This window comes from Callospermophilus lateralis, chromosome 3 (assembly GCF_048772815.1).
Source record: "Callospermophilus lateralis isolate mCalLat2 chromosome 3, mCalLat2.hap1, whole genome shotgun sequence".
NCBI lineage: Eukaryota > Metazoa > Chordata > Mammalia > Rodentia > Sciuridae > Callospermophilus > Callospermophilus lateralis.
In genome coordinates this window covers 15398236-15423906 of record NC_135307.1, presented here as the reverse complement: position 1 = coordinate 15423906, position 25671 = coordinate 15398236, and the positions used below count along the sequence as shown (strand labels likewise).

Genomic DNA, 25671 nt, shown 5'->3' with positions numbered 1-25671 from the left:
ATACGTCAAGAGATTGATCTGAATGTTGGCTGTCAAATATTCAACACTTCTACAAGAAGAACTGTAGGAAAAGGATGACGTAGATTTTTATCAGACAGCAAAGCTCTGTACCCCACGGATCACTAGATGGCGTCACTGCCCAGCAATTTTAGTCAAGCCCTCAGAGTTCACTGTGAACAAATAAAGGTTCCATGCTTGAAATTGTCAGTTCAGTGTTACAATGGTATAATTCCATTTGCTAAATAACATCAAGCTATGTATGTAGCATATCACAAATAATTTTAAATATCAGACTTTTAAAAGTTACTCCATGGAATTTATTTTATTTTTTGGTGCTGGAGAGCAAACCTAGGGCCTCATACATGCTAAGCACTCACTCCCAATACCTCCAGCCCCAAAGGTGAGATTCTTTATGTTAAGAGTGGTAAATGCTTATAAATTTATAGAGCGCTATGTTTGTATTAGATGCTAACAGTAATAACAGCAGGGAATTCAATAAAACATATGCCTGTTAAGTGCCACACACTAAGCTGGACTTACCATATATCATCTCTATCTCATTGATGTTCACAATAGCCCTGTGAGCAGATGAGTTTTTTTAAACTATTGCTCCTGATGGGGAAACTGGAGCTCAAACAGGAAAACGAATATATATGTCCAAAGTCACACCAGAGCCAATGAAGGACAAATCCCAGATTCAAACTGAAGGGTGACATTCTCCAGCTCCTGCATAACATGCTGCCTCACATTACTGCAGAAATCTATAGTCTAAGCTCCTTGGAACACACCCAAAACATTAACAGCATAATAATATCAAAAACGTATCTACTCAGTCAGTAAGGCATCACATGTACATTATTACCACAGACCAGGTAACTAGGGGTTGTAACAGGTTGATAGCCATAGCACTTAAAAGACTGTTTACTGGACTAATAAGTACAAAAGTTGGAACTTCATGTTCAGTGACATTTTCCCCAACTACTGATTCTAAACAATCCCCACCCTCCCCACCAACACCCCTACCCACAGAGCTGGAGGGGAATCTTATAATCAACCAGAGTCATAACACTTTTTTTAAAAATTACTTCTGACAATTTAGACTTTTCTAAAATAAACCAAAAATAAGTCCTTTTTTCCAACTCCTCCCACGCAACTGGATCAGTTATCTTCTTACCAAACATGGCCTCTTCTATGCCAGGCAGCGCAGGGTGAGATAAGATGCTGCCATCCTTAACAGCAGACAGAGTGCTCAAGCACTTTCCATAGAGACTGTGAATTTTTGATATTGAAAAAGTGCTAAACTGGCTCTGGCAAAACAAAAGGTATTTCTGCCAAAGGACCGTGTTATTGGGATGTAAAAAGATCAGTTTCTGCCACTCTTTGACCAGCGCAGCAGGCTCCCAGAACTCCGCACAGAGCTTCAGCTTGGCGAGCTTGAGATCGATGCTGCTCTGGTTGCTCTCAATGGCCCGCTCCAGGATGGCCAGCTTCTTCTCCAGGATGAGCTTCAGGGACTTCTTTCTCTTCTCCTGTTCTCCTTCCTCCATAGCATACAGGCCAGGACTCCTCATGACCTCATCCTCAATGACAAAAACACCAATTTACTAACACAATGAGTGGGGACCTCCAGCGGTCGACAGTGCTTGGGTAGGCTAACAATCCCCACGGGTTTCTACTTTATCGATAACCACTCATTCATCGTAATTCCTTTTCATGAAAACTCAGTTCTTAAGATGCCTGTGTCACCTACCACAGTAGTCGTGATCTCTTTACTTCAACAGATTGACCTGCCTACTCTGCCATTTTTAACTTACATTTATTTAAGTGTTAATAACCCGCATATCGTGCCCTGAAAACCTTTTCTGAAGAGCCAGTCTTACCAATAAAACAGCCAAACATGGGGCAATATCTAATGATAGCATGTGGTTCCAAGTGAAGACAAAAGACAGACCCATCTGCTTTAGGGAAACACACAGGGAGCACACAGCTCTAGCTACTGACTTCTGATTTGTGTGCTTGGCCTGTGTTGTTTGTACTTCAGACTTGCCTTCCATTGCCTAGTGAATATCTACTCCTCTTGAGATTCTGTTCCTTCCTGAGCTAGGATGTGGCTTGGTGCAAGAGCACTTGCTCAGCACAAGTGAGGCCCTTGTTTTGATCCCTAGCACCAAAAAAAAAGAAAAGAAAAGGATTCTGTTCCAATCTCACCTTCCCTTGGGAGCCTGTCTTCCTCCCCAATGGCAAGTGACTCCATTCCCAAATAACACAGCACAGCACTGACTACCCAGGCTGCATTTGTTCCTCACGTCAGGCTTCCACGGTGGACGCTGAGCAAACTCAGGGAAAGGGCTAGAGCCTAACTATCTTTACATGCTCGGTGCCAGGTTTCCTCATGGCAGCTCCAAAAGTGCTGCAGAATAAAAGGGTCTGCCCCAATTCAGGAACCTCATTCCAAGGTATGGGAACCAGGACAGGGACACTTACCTGAAAAGCGACAAACGCCATCCACAGCTGAATATCCCGAGGGTTCTCCCGAACCTTCCTATTAAACTCCTCCACCTTTGCCTTGAGAAGAGCATTCTCTCTGTCCAGCTGTGAGTCTGGCTGCTTTGATTCTGCTTCTGAAGGACCCTGTCCTTGTAACCACTGTGTGGTTGACCGATCATAAATCCCCAAAGGGTTCAACCAGGTTGTAACAGGAGAAGCCATATCATCCAAGTCCTTCACCGGGATAAACAAGACCGGCTCTGCAGAGGGAGGATCAGTTCTACTGCTAACAGAAACGCCATCAACGCTCATCAACCCCACGCTCTTCTTCGTAAAATAGCGTTCAACATGCCTGTGCGCACGCTTCTTTGTTGAGGAAGCCCCTTCCCAAGATATGCACTGCTTCTTCGGATTAATGCCCAGGCAGGAGTCTCCTTTCCTCTTGTATCTTTTAAAAAAAAAAAGAAGAAAGGTTTCTGAGGGAATACTTGTGCTACCTCAAAGTGCCTGAAGGCGCATTAGAACTTCAAACTCTTTCAAGTTCACTGCACACAAATTGCTTGTATTAGGGCTGGGGCTGGGGCTCAGTGGTAGAGCGCTCGCCTAGCATGTGTAAGGTACTGGGTTCGATTCTCAGTACTGCATATAAATAAATAAAATAAAGGTCCATTGGCAACTAAGAAATATTTTTTTAAAAAATTGCTTCTATTAGAGCCATGAGAGAATTAGCAATCAGCATTTTCTGCGGAGTCTGACTGCTTCCCCTAACAAGTCAACCCTCGTTAACGTTTCCATCATGACCATCTTCTAGATTTTAGAAATTTATATTTTCCTGGAGCTTTGTGGTTAAAGTACTGCCATATTTCATTATGTCATCTGATCATTACAGCCACACACGACAGGCAGGCAGAAATCTCATAACCTTTTACATTGTTCCCAATAAGCACACTGAGCTGGGAACCTAAGCCATCTGTCTCCTACCTCAGTCCTGATTTCTCAATATCGTCCTGTGTCCGTACGTAAGACAACATACAGGCCTAAGATTCTTTTTTCAGTCCTGAAACAAAGTATGTCAAATGAAATTACATCTGGCTATTTTCTACTCTAGAGGAAAAGAGGCTGGGTTCTTAAACGCTTTTATGTAACACGTAGGTGTCCCCAGAGTTACCAGCACATGACTACTGAATATACACACAGGCAAAACGAAAGAAAATTTTGTACTTTTCTGTATATAGTTAGCAAACAACCCAATTAAAAACTGAGCAAAGTGAGGCACAGTGGTGCACACCTGTAATCCCATCAATTTGGGAGGCTGAGGCAAGAGCATCCCAAGTTTGAGGCCAGCCTCAACAACTTAGCAAGACCCTAAGCAATTTAGCAAGACCCTGTCTCAAAATTTTAAAAAATAAAAAGGGCTGGGGATCTAGCTCAATGGTAAAGCAAACTGCATTCAATCCCTAGTACCAAAAATAAATAAATAAGTAGTACGCTCGCCTGGCATGCACGGGGCACTGGGTTCGATCCTCAGCATGGAAAACTAAAAAATAAATATTAAAAAATTCTCTTTAAAAAAAAAAAAAAAGAACAGACAACAGCCGGCGGCTGAGCCGGGACCAGCACTACCAGCAGCGGAAAGAACCACTACTGACAAATGCTGCCACGCAGGTGAGCCTCACAAACCCGACGCAGGGCGCTGCCAGTCTGCTCCGATGGATTCTGACCAGGCTCGAGGAATCACAGGTGGGAGGAAGTTAGGAAGGTGCCTGCCGCTGGAAGCATGGGAAGGAGACGGAGGAGGAAAGCACTGGCCACAGCGAGCCTCTCTTGTCATTCGGTCTGGCTCTCACAAGCTCTGCCTCCACCACACCGCAGGCCACTATGGCCTCCCCCTCCCTCTTGAGCTTCTCCACTGCCCACAGCTGCCCTCTGTGAACACCCTGTCCTTTGTCACTGCTCAAGTGTGATGACTTCCACAAGATGGAAATGTTTTCTCCCCTACCACCCTGCAGGGCTTGGATGTCCTCTCAGGAACTGACAGTCAATCCTAATTCCCAAATTCCTAAATGGATGGTATTTGGAGGCGGGATGGCTAGAACATAATGGGTCCAAAATGAAGGTCACCATCAGCATGCGACCCCCAAAGTGGGACTGGTGACTTCCCAGGAAGAAGGGAACAAAGTCCTGAGCTGACACAGTTGCTCTGTCTCCCAGGTCCTCATGCAGCCAGGGCCAGAGGCTGACCGTGAGCCACACACCTGGATTCTTCAGTGAGTCACCGAGTCCTGGACACCCAGGATTTTGTTAAAGGAGCAGAAAGCAGATAAGACAAACCCTTTTCCTATCCCCCCCTCTCAACTCTTCCTAGATCACCTTAGGACAATCTTTCTGTATTCCAATATGAGTCAAAAACTGTAACGGGGCTGGGGTGCACCTCAGAGGTAGAGCTGTGCTCAGTATGCCTGAGGCAATACTCGACCACCAAAACCTAAGGAGCGTAACAACTTGTAATGGGACAAAACAGAGTTAAACAGTTCTAAACACACTCCTCATTCCCTAAGGCACAAACTAAGTAAAAAAAACTATTACTATCTCTTTAATTACTACTATTGTAATAGTATTGATCCCTTATTAAAGACATACAGTATTTTAAATATTCATCTAATCTGTTAAAAAGGTTTACTGAGGCCAGGCACAGTGGTGCATACTGTAATCTCAGTGACTCAGGAGGCTGAAGCAGGAAGATCGCAAGTTTGAGGCTGGCCTCAACAACTCGGTGAGGCCCTAAGCAACTTAATGACACCCTGCTTCAAAATAAAAAATCATAAGGGATGTGGCTTACTGGGTAAGCACCCCTGGGTTCAATCCCCAGTATGGGGGAGGAGTTACTTAGTTTTCTAATTTAAAAGTAATAGCTTCATTTTCTGTAGCAAAGGAGATGAAACTGCTAGAGAATCTTACTGGCTTATATTATCTACTTTCAGACATTGTTCTGTATACATTTGTGATGTGCACATACACTTCCTTTTTAACAGTTGATATCACATAGTTTCAAGATTTCCTCCTACCTTCAAGCTCTCTCCATACCAACAGTCTTATGAGAATATAATTTTTATTGGCTTCCAACTGTTCCACTGTACAGATGTGTACAGTTAACTATTTCTCTACTCCTGAACATTTAGACTGTAAGTAATCACTTATCGAAGAATCTTAACCCACTTTATCCCACTGTCCCAGATGGAACACCTCTAAAAACTAAATTTGGTATATAATTATATAATAATGGGAAAAAATTATAATAATCAAATACTGTTGACAAATGTCATAACACTATATATATATAAGATTTATATTATGATTTCCAACCTATTTTAATATACCTGTGTCAATTCTACTGAAATATTGGCAGATTCGAAAACTTGGCCTTCAGAGGTTAACAAATTGGACAGAATTTAAGATGTTTTTTAATGCAATACCCCACCAATGAAGGTGCTCTTCCAATGAAGTTCTGTATCAAATAAACAGCTAGGCTTCACTTGAATAATTCAAAATTGGAACTTCCACTCTGGAGGTTCAATAAATGACACATCATGTGTACATTTTTAAATAAAAACCACAATAGTCGCCTGCCTGCCAAAGAAAGAAAAGGAAAAAAAAAAAAGAAAGAGAAAAAATAAGTCATTAGAAGATAAAGAGGGAAATAAATATATTTAAAAAGAGCACACAATTGTGCCTTGAATCCACTCAATAGGCCTGGGCCCTGGATGCCCATAAAGTTAACTCTTCTTCAGTAACTTCCATCTCATCTGCCTTCACAGAATAAGAATACCTTAGTCCAAATTCCAATCCCATCATTGTCTAGCTGGGTGAATTTGATCAAGTCATTAAAACCACTCTGTATTGGTCAGTTTTACAATACTGTAACAAAATATCTGAGGCAGGCTAATTTATAAAAGAAAAAAGTTTATTTTGTTTTAGAGGCTTGGAGTCCAAACAGCAGGGTATAAGCTCTGAAGAGGGTGCCCTTTTACATCATCCCATCATGGTAGGAGCATGTATGTATCTTTGTATTTACTTGGTCTCTTGCTCAACTATTATAAAAGCAATAAGGATTCTGTGATGAGGACTCCACCTTAGGGACCCCATCTAATCGAGTCACTCCCTATAGGCCACACCTCTACACATCACAGTCAGATTAAGTTTTCATCCTCTTAATACCTTTAGCATAAGGCTTTGGGGATTAAACTCCTGCATGAGTTCAGAGCGATAACTCATAGTCAAACCACAGCACTGTCTGTGCCTCAGTTTCCTTATCTGTAATATGGGAATAATAGTAGTCCCTTTGTCATAGTATTATTGGGAGGGCCAAAAAATTTTACAGATGTAAAAGTGTTAGAAGAGTGTCTGACACACAGTAAGGACCTGTAAATTTAAATTATTATTATTTTATAAAAACTGGCTCCTAGACATAAGCCAATATTTTGCCTGTTGTACAGCCAAAGAAATCATCTATTCAAAAATGGAGAAAAAACTGACTGAGCTGAATTTCACTGACAGTGTATCAGTCCTAAGGAATTTTCCAAAGGAAAGAATGACTTAGCATTTGCAGGTAATACCCTGATGAATATCCCTCCAACACATGCCGTGCACTGCTGGGGCGCTCATGCTTGCCGACGTCTTTGTTTTCAGCCAAGTCTGATTTCCTGGAACTTCCATTAGTCCTGGTTCCGCCTCCCTGAGTCAAAACTCTGTCAATCCACTTTCCAATGGACAGTTCAACAAAGCTTAAGAGACAGTGACCACGTCCCTGCTACAGCCCAAACATCCATCCCTTCACCTGGTTTTGACAGAGCAGAGCTAATCAAATCCTAAACAACGGCTCACCATCTGCTGGATGCTCTAGGTTTGTCTGCATTCCTTTTCAAGTGGAACAGAAATACAATATCCAACACAATATTACTACCACTGTCCTCTGACCAGTCCAGAGTGCTGAGGGATGACTATCTTCCTAGACCCAATTACTGACAGCTGTATGGCTATTAACCCAGGTAAGATTGCCTCACTTAAAATTCCTGAGTTACTAGGAAACCAACAATGCCTGAAAACCTTTTAATAGTCCTATTTGTAATTTAGATTAATAAGGTCATGTCTAATTACTCTTCTAAGGCCTATGCCATTCATTAGCAAGAATCAAGAGCCACTCTTTGTATTGTTTTCTCCTTTTTTTAATCTATTAATAAATAATAACCCTTTATTTGGTGTACCCTTTGTACACCAATAATAATAACCCTTTAATTGGTGTACCCTTTGTACACCAATTTCCAATTCCATATCAAATATCTCTGATCTCTGAACATAAGAAAGGGCAGAAATTATATTTCCCATTTCCAAACAAAGAAAAGGAGGCTCAGACAGAGAGGCAACCTTCCTGGGATTATGCTGCTAGTAAACAGCAGTTAGAATGAGCACATGGGTCCCATTTCCAACTGGAGAAAGCATCCTATCACACACCTGTCTCACATTACTTAGTTCAAATCCCAGCCCTACTGCTCCAGGGCTACCTGATCTTAAGCAGTTACTTAACTTCTCAGAGATTCTCCTCTTCCAGGAGCAGCCCTGAGCATCAGACAAGCTGACACTAAATGGAATGAGCACAGGACCATGGCACATACCTCCTGCCCAGTTATGTTTGCCGGCTTCCCCATCATTTACTAGGTATCCACCATATCTCTGGCACTATCCTGTGGGGGCATGGAACACCAAACAAGACTTCAGGCAACGTTCAAATAATGCAAATATATATGCATACAGGGCTGAGGTTGTGGCGCAGTGGTAGAGTGCTTGCCTAACATGCATGAGGCACTGGGTTCAATCCCCAGCACCACATTAAAAAAACCAAATAAATAAAATAAAGGTATTGTGTCCTTCTACAACTAAAAATTTTAAAATTAAAAAAATATATATATGTATACATTTAAATATGATAGTCATTTAGTCGCAGTCATGAGGTTTTAGTCAACAGTATGCATACTATAATATGTACTGACACCCAAATGATACAACTGATCATAAAGCTGGAATTGTTTATGTGTTGAGGAACGTTAAGATGAATGAGAAATGATTAAAATTTGGAGTAAGGTACTGGAAACTGAAATTTAGCCTATGAAGAGTAACCACCTCCAAAGTCTGTTGGCCTTATATTCCATGACTGCTACCTTCAAATTGCTTTACTTATAATGTGTTTAGGAACAGAGATAGTATATTATTGTTCTTTATGTTCCCACATTTCCTACAAAATATTGTCAAATAGTTGTTGTTTTGAGAACAGAGCCTCAATAAGTTGCCCTGGCTGGCCCTGAACTCACAATCCTCACACCTCAGCCTTCTGAGTAGCTGGTATGACAAGCACAAGCCTCCCAGCCATGCTTACTCAAATCTTTTTGATTGACAGATTACAGGGGAAAAGTTGAAATTCATTACCGAAGCAAATACCACCTATTTTTATGATCATCTGGTGGTGTGTGCTAGAAATAATTTGAGAAAAAGTCATTACCATTAAAAGTCTTTTAAATGGCACAGGCTTTTGCCACTTTTTCAAGTGGCACATAGATTAGACCAAATGGTTTCCAGATACTCTGTCACAACTGATTATTAAAAGATATTTTTAGATTTATTCATTCGACAAACATTTACTTAACAGCAACTTTCCTAGGCACTAAATGAAGCAGAAGAAATAAAGAAGATTAATCCAACCTGACCTCAAGGTTTCATTTTAGAATATGAAACGTCACATGTGCCTCAACAACTTAGCAATAGATAAAACCCACCACCAGCTATGAGAGAGAGGCAAACCGTGCTGAGAAAGCCCAGAGGGGAAAGAACTCACTTTCAAAAGCAAAAACAAGAGACTGACACCATGGATACCTTGCAATATCCCCTCGGTAGAGAGACTTATACTCCCAGTTTGCAGGATCGGGTTTCTTATCTGTTCTGAAGGTTTCTCCTGTCAGAGACTGAATGTCCTCAAGCCAGACAGAGCGAAGTCCAGCATCAGCAGCAGTATCATTTCCTTGACTGTGGGAAGAAGGAAAAGAAAGAGGCACTTCAGAGATCTTCCAGTGATATATTTGACATTTTCAGAAATATGGGAGTTAAAACCTTTCAAACCCCCACATGGCATCCAACGCGCCTAAGTACATGCTACAGGGACAAGAAGAGGAGTCCTATTCTGGGAAAAAGAGTTTAAAAAATAAAGCAAAACCTCCCACCACTAAATAACAAGAAAGGTCACCACCTCAGATATTAACCTGAGGGACATAGGTATTTTTTTTTTAAGTAGTTCATTTAAGTGACTATAACTGGAATTGCAAGTATACTTATAAACAAAATTTTTTCCTAAAAAACAATTCTGCTCAGAGGCATTTAGAGTACCAGGCAGAGGAAATGATGACACACATTTAAAGGTGACAACCACTGACATTACAGTAAGCTGCCCTCACTGCCCTCACTTCACCTCACCAATAAGAAAGCACTCAAATACTTTATACCAACTAGGTACTTTTTAAAAAGAAAAGAAAAAAAAAAAGCCACAATTTTGAAATTACTCAAGAGTGGTCCCAGTCTCATTTCTATAGTCTCGACTATTCCACGTTTTGCCTGTAGGTCTGTCTGGACCTCCTATAGAAAGGGCAGAGTCATGCCGACCCCTGGAAGTCAAGACCCTTATTTACCTCTTTGAACCAAGTTGCAGGCTGGCAGACTTTCAGCTCTGTTACAAATGAATAAAACTGCTTCCCTAGGAGTTAAGTAAGAGGGAGAGAAGGGTTTTCTGGCATCCCAGAATTTTTCTTCCTCTAAAGAAAATCAGTTTATAATGCAGCTGACACAGGAGCTGCCAAAGCAGTCAAAACAGCCATTAACTGTTGCTCCATCTTGGCTTTTTAGCTCTGCCCAGATGCAAATAAAAATTCTGGAGGCTTCTAAATCATTCCTGGCAGGGAATACAAGAGAATGCTATTTCAGGGATACAAAGTAGCTACTCAATAAATACTTGTTGAATGATAATGATAAAATATTGATAATGATAAAATTGTGACTTGAATGTATTTGCCTTGGGGCTGGGATGTGGCTCAAGCGGTAGCGCGCTCGCCTGGCATGCGTGCGGCCCGGGTTCGATCCTCAGCACCACATACAAACAAAGATGTTATGTCCGCCGATAACTAAAATAAAATAAGTATGAAAAAATTCTCTCTCTCTCTCTCTCTCTCTCTCTCTCTCTCTCTCTCCAAAAAAAAAAAAAAAAAAAGAATGTATTTGCCTTTAGGACAACTGTGGAGGGTTTTCTAACTACAAAAACCATAGGGAAGTGAAAGGAGGAAGAGTCCACTGGAAAGAGATTGATGCAAAGCAGAAATAAAAGGAAAGCCAAATGTGAGGCAGGGAGGAAGGGCCATCTGCAGCCCACCCCAGCACATAAAGGAGCCCTCATATCTTCCCTAGCAGCTATGAAGGTAGGAAGCAGGATGCCCTCTAAACTGTATACAAGGTGAGGCAGCCTTCCCTTTAAGGTGAAGAAAAGTTCATCCCAGGAAATGAAGGTCAATTAGTAGCTGCAGCCTCTGGGGAAACTGTCCCCAGATCTCCTGAAGTGGAATCCCTCATGGTATGCTGCCCTCCATGAAGCCGCTTTTCCCTGACATCATGGAAAGACATTCACAACTCACTAATGTCTCAGCACTTGTCTATGTGGAAACAAACACTTCCTCCAGGTCAACCTTCCCAGGAAGAAACTATAGAATTTAATCACAAAAAAGCAAAAGAGAAGGATAAGAACAATCTATTTTAATCTCAGGTCACTCCACAAAATAATAAATTTACAAATGCCATCTGGGGCTGGGGTTGTGGCCCAGTAGTAAAACACTTGACTAACATGTGTGGGGCACTGGGTTCAATTCTCAGCATCACATATAAATAAACAAAATAAAGTCCATTGACAACTAAAAAAATGCTATCTGAAAGAGAATAAAATCATGGCATTTGCAGGTAAATGGATGGCGTTGGAGAAGATAATGCTAAGTGAAGTTAGCCAATCCCAAAAAAACAAATGCTGAATGTTTTCTCTGATATAAGAAGGCTGACTCATAGTGGGGTAGGGAGGGGGAGCATGGGAGGAATAGATGAATTCTAGATAGGGAAGAGAAGTGGGAGGGAAAGGGAGGGGGCAGGGGATTAGCAAGGATGGTGGAATGTGATAGACATCATCATCCAAAGTACATGTATGAAGACATGAATTGGTGTGAACATACTTTATATACAAGCAGAGGTATGAAAAACTGTTCTATATGTGTAATAAGAATTGTGATGAATTCCGCTGTCATGTATTTAAAAAAAAAAAGAAAAAACAATTAAAAAATAAATAAATAAAGGTCACTTTAAAAAATGCTATCTGGATCATAAAACCAAGCATAGGCCAAAATTAACAATCTGTCAAGTTCTCATGGTAGTTTCTATATGGTTCAGGAAATCATTTAACACTTTCCTCAGCTCTAAAGAAACTATCACAATTTAAAGTAGCTTGCTTTGGAAATACAAAAAAGCTAAGAACACAGACCTATGGGGTGTAGCTCAGTGGTAGAGCACTTGCCTAGCATGCTCAAGGCCCTGGTTCAATCCCCAGCACTACAAAAAAAATAAAATAAAATAAAATAAAAAATAAGTAAAATAAAATTCAAAGATATCAATAATACATTAATTCACACAGCAACAAAGCACCGTAGCAGGCCCCACCAAGCACTTGGGCATGCAGCAGTAAGCAGGCTGGCCATGATCCTGACCTCCTAAATTCAGTCTGCAATTCGGAACCTTTTTGCTCAACTCCCTTTTTTTCCCCTCCTGAGAGAAAGCATGGGTTACAGGTATAGCACCTGAGACACACAGCACTAAAGAAATCTGGCTCCTCTGAGTGCTCTTCACCAGTGGTCTGAGGACGCTGCTCTGGGATCCCAGAGGGCTACAGTGTTTGCCTCTCTGTTGGAACACTCAGGGTCAGCTCCACAATTCCTAAGCAGAGAGCTCTCACTGGCATCAAAGGACTTCCAAGCATACAAGAAAAACAAATAATCCCTGAGGGTTGCAAAAATCTCAATGGCACCATATTTTTAAGTACACCCTGGAAAGCTACTTAAAATTTTCTTCTAATTTGTAGGAACTAAGAAAAGGAAAACGTTAAATGAGTAATAATTCAGTAGCTTCAGCATATTCTACCTGTTCCGTCTCACATACCTTTCTATGCAGAAGGATGTTCAACTACACAAAGAGGAAAAGCTATATTGAGTCCCTATGCTGTGGCCTCTCTGTGGAATGAAATTCCACAGAGCAATTGGTTCAAGGCAGATGAGCAGAGTGAGATATGGGGACACTAAGTCACCCAAGAAAAGAAATACTTTGGTCACAAGCTACTCTAACCCTTTTAACACAGTATTTCTAAATAAATGTGAAATTAAAAAATGAGAGGGATAAAAAGCAATTATTTAACAGTTTTATTAACTGAACTGAAAAAATAGAGTGAGACAGGGAGAGAGAAAGCATGTATAGGAGTAAATGAACAAAAAAACACATCAAGGCTAAGAACTAAGAGGCTTCTGTTAGTCTCTGTTAGGATGGAAACCAACAGCCCTCAGGGATGGAATCCTTCACTATGTAGTGCAGTGACACATAAGCCCACCATGTGGCACATGAGCCATCTTTGAGAAAGCCCAAATCAGATTTTGACACCATCATTACTGTGTCTAAGTAGTATTTCTCAAATAAAATAATACCCCTAAATTTTTATGACAATTTTTCTTTTGCTTTTAAGCTGATCTAATGATAGAGATCTTTTGAGTGACTGGCTAATTATTCAAATGTCTAACTTGTGGCAACAATCAAGACAGAAAATTCAAATTTAAAGTGCTACAGTATCTGAGCAGAGCAACATACTTGGGTTTCTCAGCTTGATTCTGGCTGCTTCTGATGCTCCTGGAAGATCTGTCCTTTCCTGAATCAGAATCTGGCTCAGACTCGCTGCTGCTCGACTGCCGGTGCTTCCTCTTGGTTTTCTTGTGGTGCTGATGCTTCCTTTTTTTCTTTTTTTCCTTCTTCTTTCTCCTGATTATTTGTGTGAGCTTTCTGCTAACATCACTTTCATCTGAAGGCTCTGATTTCAGAGGACTCCTTTTTGGGAAAATCAATTCAGAATTATTTTCAAGAGAAACAGAAAAAATTATATATAAATAAGAAAATAATATAGGTAAATACGTAATAGGGAGCTCTATAAAACGCCCACAGAGACTTACTATTTACCCAGATACTGCACAGAACCTTCCTGGGTTACAAATCACCTCAAAGACTTTAAGAACTGAACCTTAAATAAAAATGGATGAAGGAAAAATTTTCATATTAATAGTTTCCTAAATCTATACTTTCATTACATACACATTTTTAAATAAAAGTAACCTATCAGTAACTTCATCAAATAAAGCAGTTTTTAGGCACATTATTAAAAGTACCTTTTCAGGGCCATATATTATGCTGAAATGTCCTTAAGGTCAAAACAAAAAGAGGTTTAATTTGTGGTCCTTATTTTTAAAGATGACAATGAGCTCTTCTTCTAATTACCAAAATCTCTACAAACACCCTCTTGGATATTAATTATTATCAATTTCCAAAGGCTTCCTGCACAATTCTAGTACAGGATTTCAAATACAGATCACCTAGTCTACATCTGTGGAAGAACACGTTCCTCAATTCAATCATCTACAAAAGGCCTTTCATAGCTGGGTAGCAACGTGGCCACTTTGCTGTCTTGGATGTTAGTCTATGTTATATCACACAAGCTACAACACAAGAAGTGCTGAAAAGGCAACTAAAGAAGTACCCAAATTCTAATAATCTAAAGATCACTAATGAAGCTAGCAAAGTACTTGAGAATCTCAACGACGCCACTTCTCTCATGGCCTACCTAACTCTAGGAACTGTCATGCACTTGCCACTGCAATGCAAAAGGGGAAGAAGGAGCCCTCTGCAGGGGTGAGGTGGGAGGAAGCAGCCAGAGGTTGCCTTGTTGAGTACAGGGACGAGTTTCACTCACTCTTTCATCACAGGGCTTTCGAGGAGCATCAGCCTAGCTAAGCTACAGAGTGGACCAACAAAGGCTAAAATCCATCTGTCAAAAAGTACCTTGTTGGTGATGACCCTTCAGAAACAAGAGCTGTGGCCTCTTCAGTTTGTTGGCTCAGGGTAGTTACAGTTCCAACACAAAAACTTGGGTTACTCAGCCAGTCTAATTCTGCAGATGCAAAAGAGAGAAAGGATCAATGAAAATTGGCTCAATATGATTTCTAAAGCAGGAAATCCATCCGTCTTATCTGGCATCTCAATTCACAGCCAAAGTCAGTCAGACATTTTGAACATCCCATAGAAGCTCAACAGAATCCATGAAATTTTTATTTCACAGGGCACGGCACTTTAACATGCTCTTAAATATTTCAGACTGAAATCCTCTTGCGGTTTCAGGCTGCAGCTTAAGCAAAAGCCACATAACAGGTGTGGCCTAAAAGGTAACCTGGTTTTCTGTATTCCATCCACATTGTTTAACAAGCTTGAATGCTTCCAAAGCATTAGGTTTTAGTAATTTCAAATTTGATTCATACAAATCATAAAAGTGAAAAATCAAATCATGCATAAAAGCCCACCATACTTAATGTTCTGACAGAAGGTAAAGATCTTTTTTACAATATTCAATGCTCTGTCTTCATGTAGTAACTTAACAAACCTTTCCTTGTAACAGTACTCCTCTTTGGCAAACACACACACACACACACACACACACACACACAAGGGGCTGGGCTGGGCTTGGGCTGAAGCTCAGCGATAGAGCGCCTGCCTTCCACGTGTGAGGCACTGAGCACTCACTGAGTTCGATCCTCAGCACCACATAAAAATAAATAAACAAAATAAAGGTATTGTGTCCATCTATAACTAAGAAAATATTTCAAAAAAACACAAGATGTCAAATTTTAACGCTGAAATTATAAAAATGTTATTAAAATTATCTCTGGGGGTGAGATTAAATATCTAAAATCTTTTTGTGTGTGTGCTTTCCCATAATTTCTGACTTTTCTATAATAAACTATTACTAAACTGCTCATTTTCTAACTTTTAGGAGTCTTGGCTATGAAAGGAGAAAAAGCATAGGATGGAAGTAGCAAGGAGTCCCACAGAGAAGTGGCATTTCTGCTGTCTGGCTTTAGGATGGGAGGCCAGAGCACACACACATCTGAGGAAAAGGAGGCCACGAGACAGAGGAAGATGCAAGAGAAGAGGTAGCTTCAGTTTTTAGTAACTTAAGATATAATTTACATGCCACAAAGTTCACCCATTTTAAGTGGACAACAGTTTTTAGTGCATTTAGAGTGGTGCAATCATCTCCATAACTTTAGAACATTTCATCGTCCCATAAAGAAACTTCACTGGTAGAGCAGCCGATTCCTGTCACCTCCCCTTGGCGTAGGCCATCACTGATCTACTTTCTGTCTGTCAGATTTGCCTATTTTGGACATTTAATATAAATGAGCTCATATAACATGTGGTCTTCTGTAACTGGCTGCTTTCACTTGCAAAATGTTGTCCCCGCTGCAGCACACACCACCACACCATTCCTTTTTACCACCAAATGGTATCCCATGTCATGGCTATACCACTTTTCATTTAGTCCTCCACTGATGGACACTAGGGCTATTCCCTCTCTATGGCTATTGTGAATAATGCTGCCATGAACATTCATGCTCAAATTTTTATATGGAAATGTTTTTCTCTCTCAGGTAGATAGATACTTAGGAACAAAACTGCTGGGTCACATTTAGCATCCTGAGGCGCTACCAGCCTATTTTCGAAAGTAGCTGCGTCATTAGATTCCCATTAACAATATATGAGGATTCCAATTTCTCCACATCTCACAATCGTCACTGTTGTTCTGCTGATTATAGTCATCCTAGTAGGTATGATATGTTATCTCAATGTGGTTTTAATTTTCATTTTCCTCATGACTTGAGGAAATGATCTTGACATCTTTTTAATCTGTTTATTGGCCATCCACAGATCAAAGAGAAGTAACCATCCAAATCCTGAGCTGTCTTTTTATTATTGAGTTCTGAGAGTTCTTCATATCTTCTGCATTCTGTCCCTTATGGTAACTGCATCTTACTGAGGACATATCAGCACACATGCTCCCTGAAGACAGGTCCTTTGTTTTATTCACACTGTATCCCCAGAACCTAAGGCAATGCCCGGCACATGGCAGGTATTCAATGACTGTAGAAAAGGGAGGAAGGAGAAAGGATGGAAAATTCCAAAGAAAAAAAGAAATATTAAATAGCACAGGAAAAAGGGAGAGAGAGAGACTCCAACTTAGTGTCTACAGTAGGCCAAGCACAAGGCCAAGTATGTCCATCCCTTACATCTTTTAATCCTCATAACAAGGCTCTAGGGAAGTATTTTGATGTCCACTTTACAGAAGAGAAAACTAGGGCTCAAAGGATTAAGTAATTTGTAAGGTCGTATCTATTAAATGTTAAGCACTGTTACTGTTCGTGCAATCTTTCTTCAACTGTCTCCTTTTTCCTTCTGAGGTTGGCTCACTCCCGCAGGGCCTAATTCCTGGCAAGACATGTGGAAATAGTTCCTGTTGCTAAGATCAGAATTATTTCCAAAACAATCAGATCCTATCATGGACAACAGAAAAGCGGGAAAGATGAAACAAACATTATGCTGGGAGAGTGCTCGAACCAGGATGTCTTTCCACAAACATCCCAGGTAACAATGAGAGCTGAAAGCAAATGTAAATGCAAACATCAAAACAATGCAGAGTGTGTGACTCTCAGTATCTCAGAAGGTAAGAGACAAGGCTGCTTAAGAATGCAGCTGATGGGCTGGTGGCTCAGTGGTAGAGCACTTGCCTAGCATGTGTGAGGCACTGGGTTCAATTCTCAGCACCACATATAAATAAATAAAGGTCCATTAACAACTAAAAAATATACATTTAAAAATAATGAGAAGAAAAAGAATAAAGCTGAGGCTTTGACCACGGAATTACTGGGAAGAAAGTAGTTTATAAAGAACTAAAATTCGCCGGGCATGGTGGCACACACCTGTAATCTCAGCAGCTCAGGAGTCTGAGACAGAAGGATCACGAGTTCAAAGCCAGCCTCAGCAATGGCGAGGCACTCAGCAATTCAGTGAGACCCTGTCCCTGAATAATAAAATACAAAAGTAGAGTTGAGGACATGGCTCAGTGGCCAAATGCCCCTGAATTCAATCCCTGATACCAAATTAAAAAAAAAAAAAAAACACTAAAAATTCCTGGGTTTTGAGCCCAAATCACCATGGACCCTGTGTGAGGCCCTCATCTCAAAGGGGGAAAGATATTTGTAATGGTTTAGATCTAAAAACCCCACAGAGATCATTTGTTAGGCAATGTAACAACATTCTAAGATGAGAACTGTAACCTCATCAGTGAATTCATCCACTTAATGAAATAATCTGAATGGACTACCAGCTATGACTGTAGGCAAGTGGGGCGTGATTGGAGGAAGTAGGTCATTGGGAATGTGGTCTTGGTCTAGCCCTACCCCTGACCCCTTTCTCTGTTTCCTGCTACGGTGAGCTGAGCAGCTTTCCTCTGCCATGCCCTTCCACAGTCATGTTTGTGGAACTAGTAAGGCCCAGAGCAATGAAGCTGGCCAACTATGGACTAAAACCTCAGAAACCACGAGCCTAAGTAAACTTCTCCTCCTCTAAATTGTTCTTGTCAGTATTTCGTTCACAGCAACAAAAAGCTAATTAATAGTACTGACTAGACAAGAAGTTGGTTTATGTTTGCTAGTATATTTGCTGAATAAGTACAGAATATCATAAGTAATAATCACTAGATGATCATTATTGAAGGAATCTGGGGAAACATCTAGTCCATATTTTTTCAAAATTTCTTAACCAAGGAATTCACTTTTCTTAAAGAAACAAAAAAAAATTAAGAAAAGTTCAACCTGCAGAATATAAAAGGCAGGGATGGTCTGGCTGGCTGTTCAGAGGGAGGGGATGAGATGCTCTCTGGAGCACAGCTCTAACATATAGCTGGAGGCTCAAAGAGATTAAATCATGTGGCCAAGGGCACACATCTGAACCTGGTCATCAATTCTTCATCCAATGCTCTCTACCACACCATGGTACTTCTCTCTGCTTCTTCACGCAGGAGGTAGCTCTCCTAAAGTCTCCTTGCCACTGTTACCTGAAGCTGTTACGGCAATAGTCACACTATAATCTCATTTTCTACACATCACTATTCCCACTATATTCTACACTGAGCATCAAACAACTCAAATCCTCTGGGCACCAGATTAGTAATGATTACTGTGACATGATAAGACAGTGGCAACAGAAAAAATAAAAACAAAACCCCAAAAATATTTGTCAAAGAAATACCTCCTAAGTGCTAGGTATTGGGGGTAGAGTGGTAACAAAACAGGCTATGCGCACATGGTGCTTAATGATAACCTTTTTATTATTTTTAAAAAATTTTTGGTGCCAGGGATTAAACCCAGGGCCTTGCTAAGTTGCTGAGGCTTTGAACTTGTGATTCTCCTGTCTCAGCCTCTGAGCTGCTGGGATTACAGGCATGCACCACCATGCCTGGAACTTAATCATAATTTTACCTGGTCAAATAGTATATTTGGATTGTCAAATTCAACACTGGTTAAATAGATTACTGGAGTCATATAAGAGATTAAAGATGCTTATTTAGTCAGACTGCAAAGTCCTTTCAACGGTTACTGACATCCTCACATAATTTACACTGCCTGTAGAAATCAAACATGTAATTGTGGCAATACTAAGCAGGATGTAACATATTACAGAGAAGAGCAACAAGGTACCAAAATGTTCAAGGCTTAAGAGAGAAAACTGACAGACCTTTCGTCCCTGAGGGCCATGGGTCAGTAAATAAACCACAGGTTGTGACTTGCCTGGAAACTGGCACTTGGCCATACACATCTAAGAAAGGAAAAACGGTGGAGGTTCAGAGCAGAAAACCACTGTAGACCTATTGCCTAACAAAAATAGGCAGCTACCTGGTGGGACTGCAGCATGTATACACTTCCAAGGTATTTAACAGAAAACAGTAAGATCAATCAACATCAAATACTTAATGCTAAAATACTTTCTGTTGTAAGTTTATAATACAAATCCACTTCTCTGTCACTATTGAAAATGCTTTAATTCAATCTCACCATTGATAAACAAAGATTTAAACTTTAAAAACAAATTTCGCATTATAATTGGATAAAATATCCCAGTTCTACACCCACTCTACATTCTTTTACTACAAAATAGCAATGATTACTAGTTTCAGTGAACTCAAAAGATGTGTGTCACCCCAGAGATGATAATCTAAAAAACATTTCTAGGGATGAATGCATTAAATAAATTAGCACATATATTAAGGAAGATGTTTGCTCTTAAAAGAATAAATCAAGCTCTTTGTTTTGATCAAACCCCTTATTTTCTGACAATCCAAGAGCATAAACTGAACTTGTATAAAGAGTACTAGCAAACATGGCTGGCAGCTGTGTCAGGATGGTGATGACAGACAATGGAGCCAAGTCAATCCTTCCATGGACGTTAACCTATGGTTTGAAAAGGCTCAGGAATTCCAAAGAGAATGTTTAAACAACCCTGTAATATTGAACATGGCCTCCAACATGGCTCAGCTTGATTTATAACCCAAGTTCTGGAGTCAGAAAGATCTGGGTTCAAACTTACTTTACCATTCATCAGTTGTACAACTCTGAACAAAATGCTTAACCTCCTGAGTCTTTTTTCATTCAGTAACTTTTTTTTTTTTTTTTTTTTTCTGGGCACTAGGAATACAAATGAACCAAATAAACCCAATACTACCTTCACATGCTGGTGGTCACCATGCAGTATGATAAAGGCCAAGCTCCAGAAAACACACAAGGTATAATCAGAGGATTTCAATAGGTTACCAAATACAGACAAAGTCTGAACCAAGGAAAGTTACCTTGGAGAACATCTCAGCTAAGATCTAAAAGCTGATGAGGTAAGCAAATGCGCTCCTGGGAAGTGTCCAGGCAGAGGAAACTGGTTATAGAAAGGTCTGAACGTGAGAACGCATGATCTCTATGGCTAGACCACTGGGGCTGAGGGGAAGTGGGGGCAAAATGAAGGTGGGGAGATCGGGCTTTAAAAAAAGTGGTTTAAGTTTACTCTAACAACAATGGATAGACATTCTGAGAGTTTTGAGCAAAGGTAGTGACAAAATCAGATGTGGTGTTCAAAAGAAGAGAAGGTTCTTGGAAGCTAAACCTCCTGAGTTCCAATCCATGGGCAAGTTACTCTGGTTCTGGCTTCCATTTCCTCATCCATAAAAATGCAAAGAACAGCACCAACCTCATAAGGTTGTTATGAGAGGTCAATGAGTTAGTATTTGTTGAGATGAGTTAGTATTTGTCGAGCATTTAGACCAGTGAGTGGCAATGTGTAGCAAAGCCACTCAAAAGAATTATTTCAAGTGATTTTTAAAAACTTACATCTTTTTTATAATATTTTATAGTGTAAGGCAAAAATCACAGTGCTTCTACTTATAATAGTGAAACACTAGAAGCAGTCCAAATGTCTTTAATGGAAAACTGGCTGAATAAAGCATATATATATATATATATATATATATATATATATATATATATATATATACATATATATAGTTGCAGATTAACACAATACCTTTATTTTATTTATTTATGTTTATGTGGTGCTGAGGATCACACCCCAGGACTCACAGTGCTAGGCAAGCACTCTGCCTTGAGCCACAACCAATGTGTTTTTAAGTAAACTCAATAAATACATTTTAAAATTCTTGCTACATTGTGAAGAGTGATTAAGGGAGTGAAGGAGAGACTGTTCTAGGAGGTTATTGTAACCCAGGAAATGAGTAGGGCAAAAATTAGGTAGTGGTAGTGGAAACAGAAACAAACTAATAAACTGGAGAACTGAATGGGGCACAGGGAGAGCTGCAGTAAGCACTTAAGTTTGGGTCTGTATGAATGGCAGTACCATTTTCTAATATATGTGGTCACAGAAAGAACAGAGTTTGGGGGATAATAACTTCAGTTTCTTCCCCAAATAAGGGTAGTACACTTGCTTCCCATGAACTGACTCGCCACCTTCCATCCCAACTCTGTCCACATATTTTACTCATAAGCAACAATGTTTAAGGTACACAATCTTAATAAACAATCCAAGGATACAAAGAAGAGTTTGAGAATTGGAGGAATCTGAAACTGGGGGCTCTCTGCTGCTCCTGACCCCCAGTGGCCACTCTGCATTCCTCTTTGTTCAAAGCAAAAGTGGTGCTGAACACAGCCCTCCAGACCCTCTACTGAATGTGATGCCTACTCAAATGCTGGCCTTACTCTTCACAATACCTCAACACTGGAGAGCAGAGTCCCTCTCATTCTTTTTGGTACTACCTGTCTTTCCTGTCCAAGAGTTAAATATTTTGCTTCCCCCACCACTGGACCTCTTTACCACTACTCTTAAGCTTACATCTTTTTTATAATATTTTATAGTGTAAGGCAAAAATCACAGTGCTTCCACTTATAATAGTGAAACACTAGAAAAAGTCCAAATGTCTTTAATGGAAAACTGGCTGAATAAGGCATTTGCCATTCACACAATGGAGTTTGGGACATCAATAAGGAAGCTCTCTACACTCTGCTATAATAGCCATCTTCCGGATCTAAGATAAAATACAGAATAGTTAAGTGGTTAGGAAAGAGAAGGCAAATGCAGTTAGTTACATTAAGGCAGAAAAAATGGAAGGATAACACTGACCAATGGAAAATGTTAACTTGTGGGGGAAGGAAAAGAACTTTATACTTGGTTTACTTAATCAGGATCCAGAAGCTTTCTTTCTCTGAATATAACGGATTTATATTTTCATCTTTATAATATGTACCATCATTATAGAACAAGATTAAATGAAAAAGAAGAAAAAGCATTCCCTAAAAACTGAAAATATAACCAACATATCTATGTATCAAAAGTGGTAGCAAAGGGCTGGGGTTGTGGCTCAAGTGGTGTAGAGCGCTCTCCTAGCACCTGTGAGGCACTGGGTTCGATCCTCAGCACCACATAAAAATAAAATTAAAGATACTGTATCCACCTGAAAATTTAAAAATTTTTAAAAAGTGGTAGCAAAGCCACTCAAAAGAATTATTTCAAGTGATTTTTAAAATAATAATTTGGGCTGTGTGTAGTGGTGCACACCTGTCATCCCAGTGGCTCAGGAGGCTGAGGCAGGAGGATTCCAAGTTCAAAGCCAATCTCAGGAACTTACAAGGCCCTAAGCAACTCAGCAAGACTCTGTCTCTAAATAAAATAAAAAAGGTCTGGGGTTGTGACTCAGTGATTGAGCAACCCTGGGTTCAATCCCTGGTACAAAAACAATAATAATTATTATTATTATTATTACTACTTTTGTTATTATTATTATTCATGAGTTAATAATGAAACACAAAAACTCAATGGTAACCTCTAGAAGTTACCAGGACCCAACTTTTCATTCTGCAAACTGACAAAGGAAACGAATCAAGTATTCATCCTGTCAAATCTTGCCTGAATAGTATTTTATGGTACCTCAAGAGTTCTCTAAGTATTGACTGATGCTAATATAGGAGTAATGAAAAAACTAGAAAATAACCAGTTAGTTAGCAACTGGTGATTGCAAAAATCATTAGGTGAAAGGTTGATGGGCAGCTTCCTAATGAAAGAAAGAGGTTGCAAATATATGAATCCACCAATGAAATCTTTGTTTATTTAGTACTGGGGATTGAACTCTGGGGACTCAACCACTGAGCCTCATCCCCATCCCTATTTTGGGCCAGACCAGTGAAATCTTACTATCACTAAAAGAGAAAACTATATAGCATACCTTCCCAATATAATATCAAGTGCAAGGTGTTTTCCACAAAAGAGATTATTCCTGAATCTAATTGTTCTCTAGATCTAATTACCAGCTTATAAGAAACAGAGAAGCATTAAATGACATCATGAAGATGTGGTGGAAAATGTCTTCAAGACAAATAACCCAGTTTCCTTTACAAAAAAAAAAAATCACCTGAGAATAAAGAAGATATGAAGAAATTGTTTTATACTGAAATAGACATATTCATAAAATGCAATGTGGAGCCTGACTTCTGGATCCTGATTAAATAAACCAAGTATAAAAGGCCATATGAAGACACCTTGGGAAAACTGAACACTGATTCATAGCTAAATGATACTAAGAAATTACAGTTAATCTCACTATAAGTGATAATCTAGTGTTTAAATTTTAAAAAAATATTTTATGAAAAGCACTTTTCCATACATTATCCTGATGCTGGATACCCAGAGCATGTACAATAAATACTGGTTAAGATAAACCTTTAATAAACCTTCAATTTCCCTCCCAAAATAAAATACACCCTCATCTTGTTTAAAGGTCACTATACTCCCTTATCACCAGCCCAATCATATTTCCACACTAACTGGATTATTTGCAGTTCTATGCACAAGTCTCATGCTTTTCCTCCTCAGGTTCTTCTTGGAATACTCTTCCACAATCTCTACTTGTCCAAATCCTACTCTCTTGAGGACAGTCCCAAAGTTAGCTCCTACATAAAAATAAAAAGCCTTCTTTGAATCTTCCATTAGAAGTTGTTATTGCTATGGTTCACCTCTGACGTCTACAACATCCTACTTTGTACTGTTATTTTTTAGGTTCCCTTATGCAACACATTAATTCTGAGTAATTCTAGCAAATATTTATTGAACACTTACTGTATTCTTACAGTAAGTGTTCAATAATACTTTATACTTTATACAATAATACTTTATACTTAGCTAAGAGCTAAGTGGCTAAGTATAATGTATACTACAATGTAGAGACAATTTCCCTGACCTTATTGATTACAGTTTAATAAAGATTACATTAACCACATAAGAAACTACAAATGTTAACAACTGTTACAAAAAGAGAAGTGCAGGAGCTAAGAGAGGCTGGCTTTGAACTTTCGGTCCTCCTGCCTCAGCCTCCCGAGCCTCTGGAATTAAGGCGAGTGCCTCGGTGTCCAGTGAAGGATTGTTTTTTAAATAAATTCACTGTGTGTCTCAATTTTTAACAATGCATCCCTCTTCAGATGTTTAAGGCTTAAACAAAATAATGTAGGGCTACAACGGGACACACAGTAAACCCTCAAGAACATTTTATTCTTTTCACCACTAGCCACGTCCATTTGGAAAGAACCTGATTAGTCTTTGGATTCCAATCCTTAGCTCTAGGTCTGCCAAAAGACAGAAATTCAACAAGTATCTTACAAATAAATAGAACATTAAAGGTGGAAGTAAGTAAGAACCTCCAGCATTTGCATCGGGAGTCTCTTTGCAAGGTGGAGCACCGTCATTTTAAAGGTGAAGTGAGGCTCCGAGAAAGAAAGAAGTCCGACAATATCTTGATCCTAGCTCCATAGCCTCTTTTGCGTCTTTCCTCCTCCTTCCAAAACTCGACCACCCTCGCCCCCGAAGGCGCCCTCGAGCCCCACGCCCCGGGCAAAGCGCGGAGCCCTTCCCAGAAGGCTTTGCAACACGCGGAGAACTCTGGGACACAAACGGGTAAACAAACCTAAGACAATACCAGCGACCCGGGCCGAGAGACTGGCCTTAACCTCGCCGGGTGCTTTCTTCAACCTTTTTGGGTGCTCACCTTTCCTGGAACCCCCACCATCGGGGGCCTCACTAACGCCCGCAAAGGCTGGGAACAGAGCCATGGGCACAGGCCGCTCCGCCGTTCCTCTCTACGGAAATGGCCCCTGCCGGCGAGCGCCGATTGGAGGACTCCACGGGTCGCAGTGCACTCTGGGAAGTGTGGTTTCCCTGGGGCTCGTCGGGATTCGAACTCAGACCTTGTGGGGCGGGACAAGAGAAGTGAGGTGCCTGCCGGAGGGCACAGGGAAAGAGGGCTTCCTTCCTGCTGGCTGGTGCCCTCAGGCTTCTGTGAGAGCCGGAAATGGAGGCGCTCAGACCGGGAAGGGACTAGGA

The 25671-nt window shown here is 40.2% G+C and overlaps 1 protein-coding gene across 1 annotated transcript in view; it reads right to left on the bottom strand.

The window, feature by feature from the left end:
• Nrde2 (NRDE-2, necessary for RNA interference, domain containing) overlaps positions 1-25435 on the bottom strand; it is a 44413-nt gene extending 18978 nt beyond the window's left edge. The window contains exons 1-6 of the mRNA XM_076849756.1: positions 25337-25435; positions 14701-14809; positions 13462-13695; positions 9409-9558; positions 2485-2935; positions 1175-1580 (exon numbers count right to left, since the gene is read on the bottom strand). Of these exons, the coding sequence (XP_076705871.1) occupies positions 1175-1580; positions 2485-2935; positions 9409-9558; positions 13462-13695; positions 14701-14809; positions 25337-25400 (1414 nt within the window). The 5' untranslated portion in view covers positions 25401-25435. The remainder of the gene's footprint in view (positions 1-1174; positions 1581-2484; positions 2936-9408; positions 9559-13461; positions 13696-14700; positions 14810-25336) is intronic.
• Between the last annotated feature and the right edge of the window lie 236 nt (positions 25436-25671).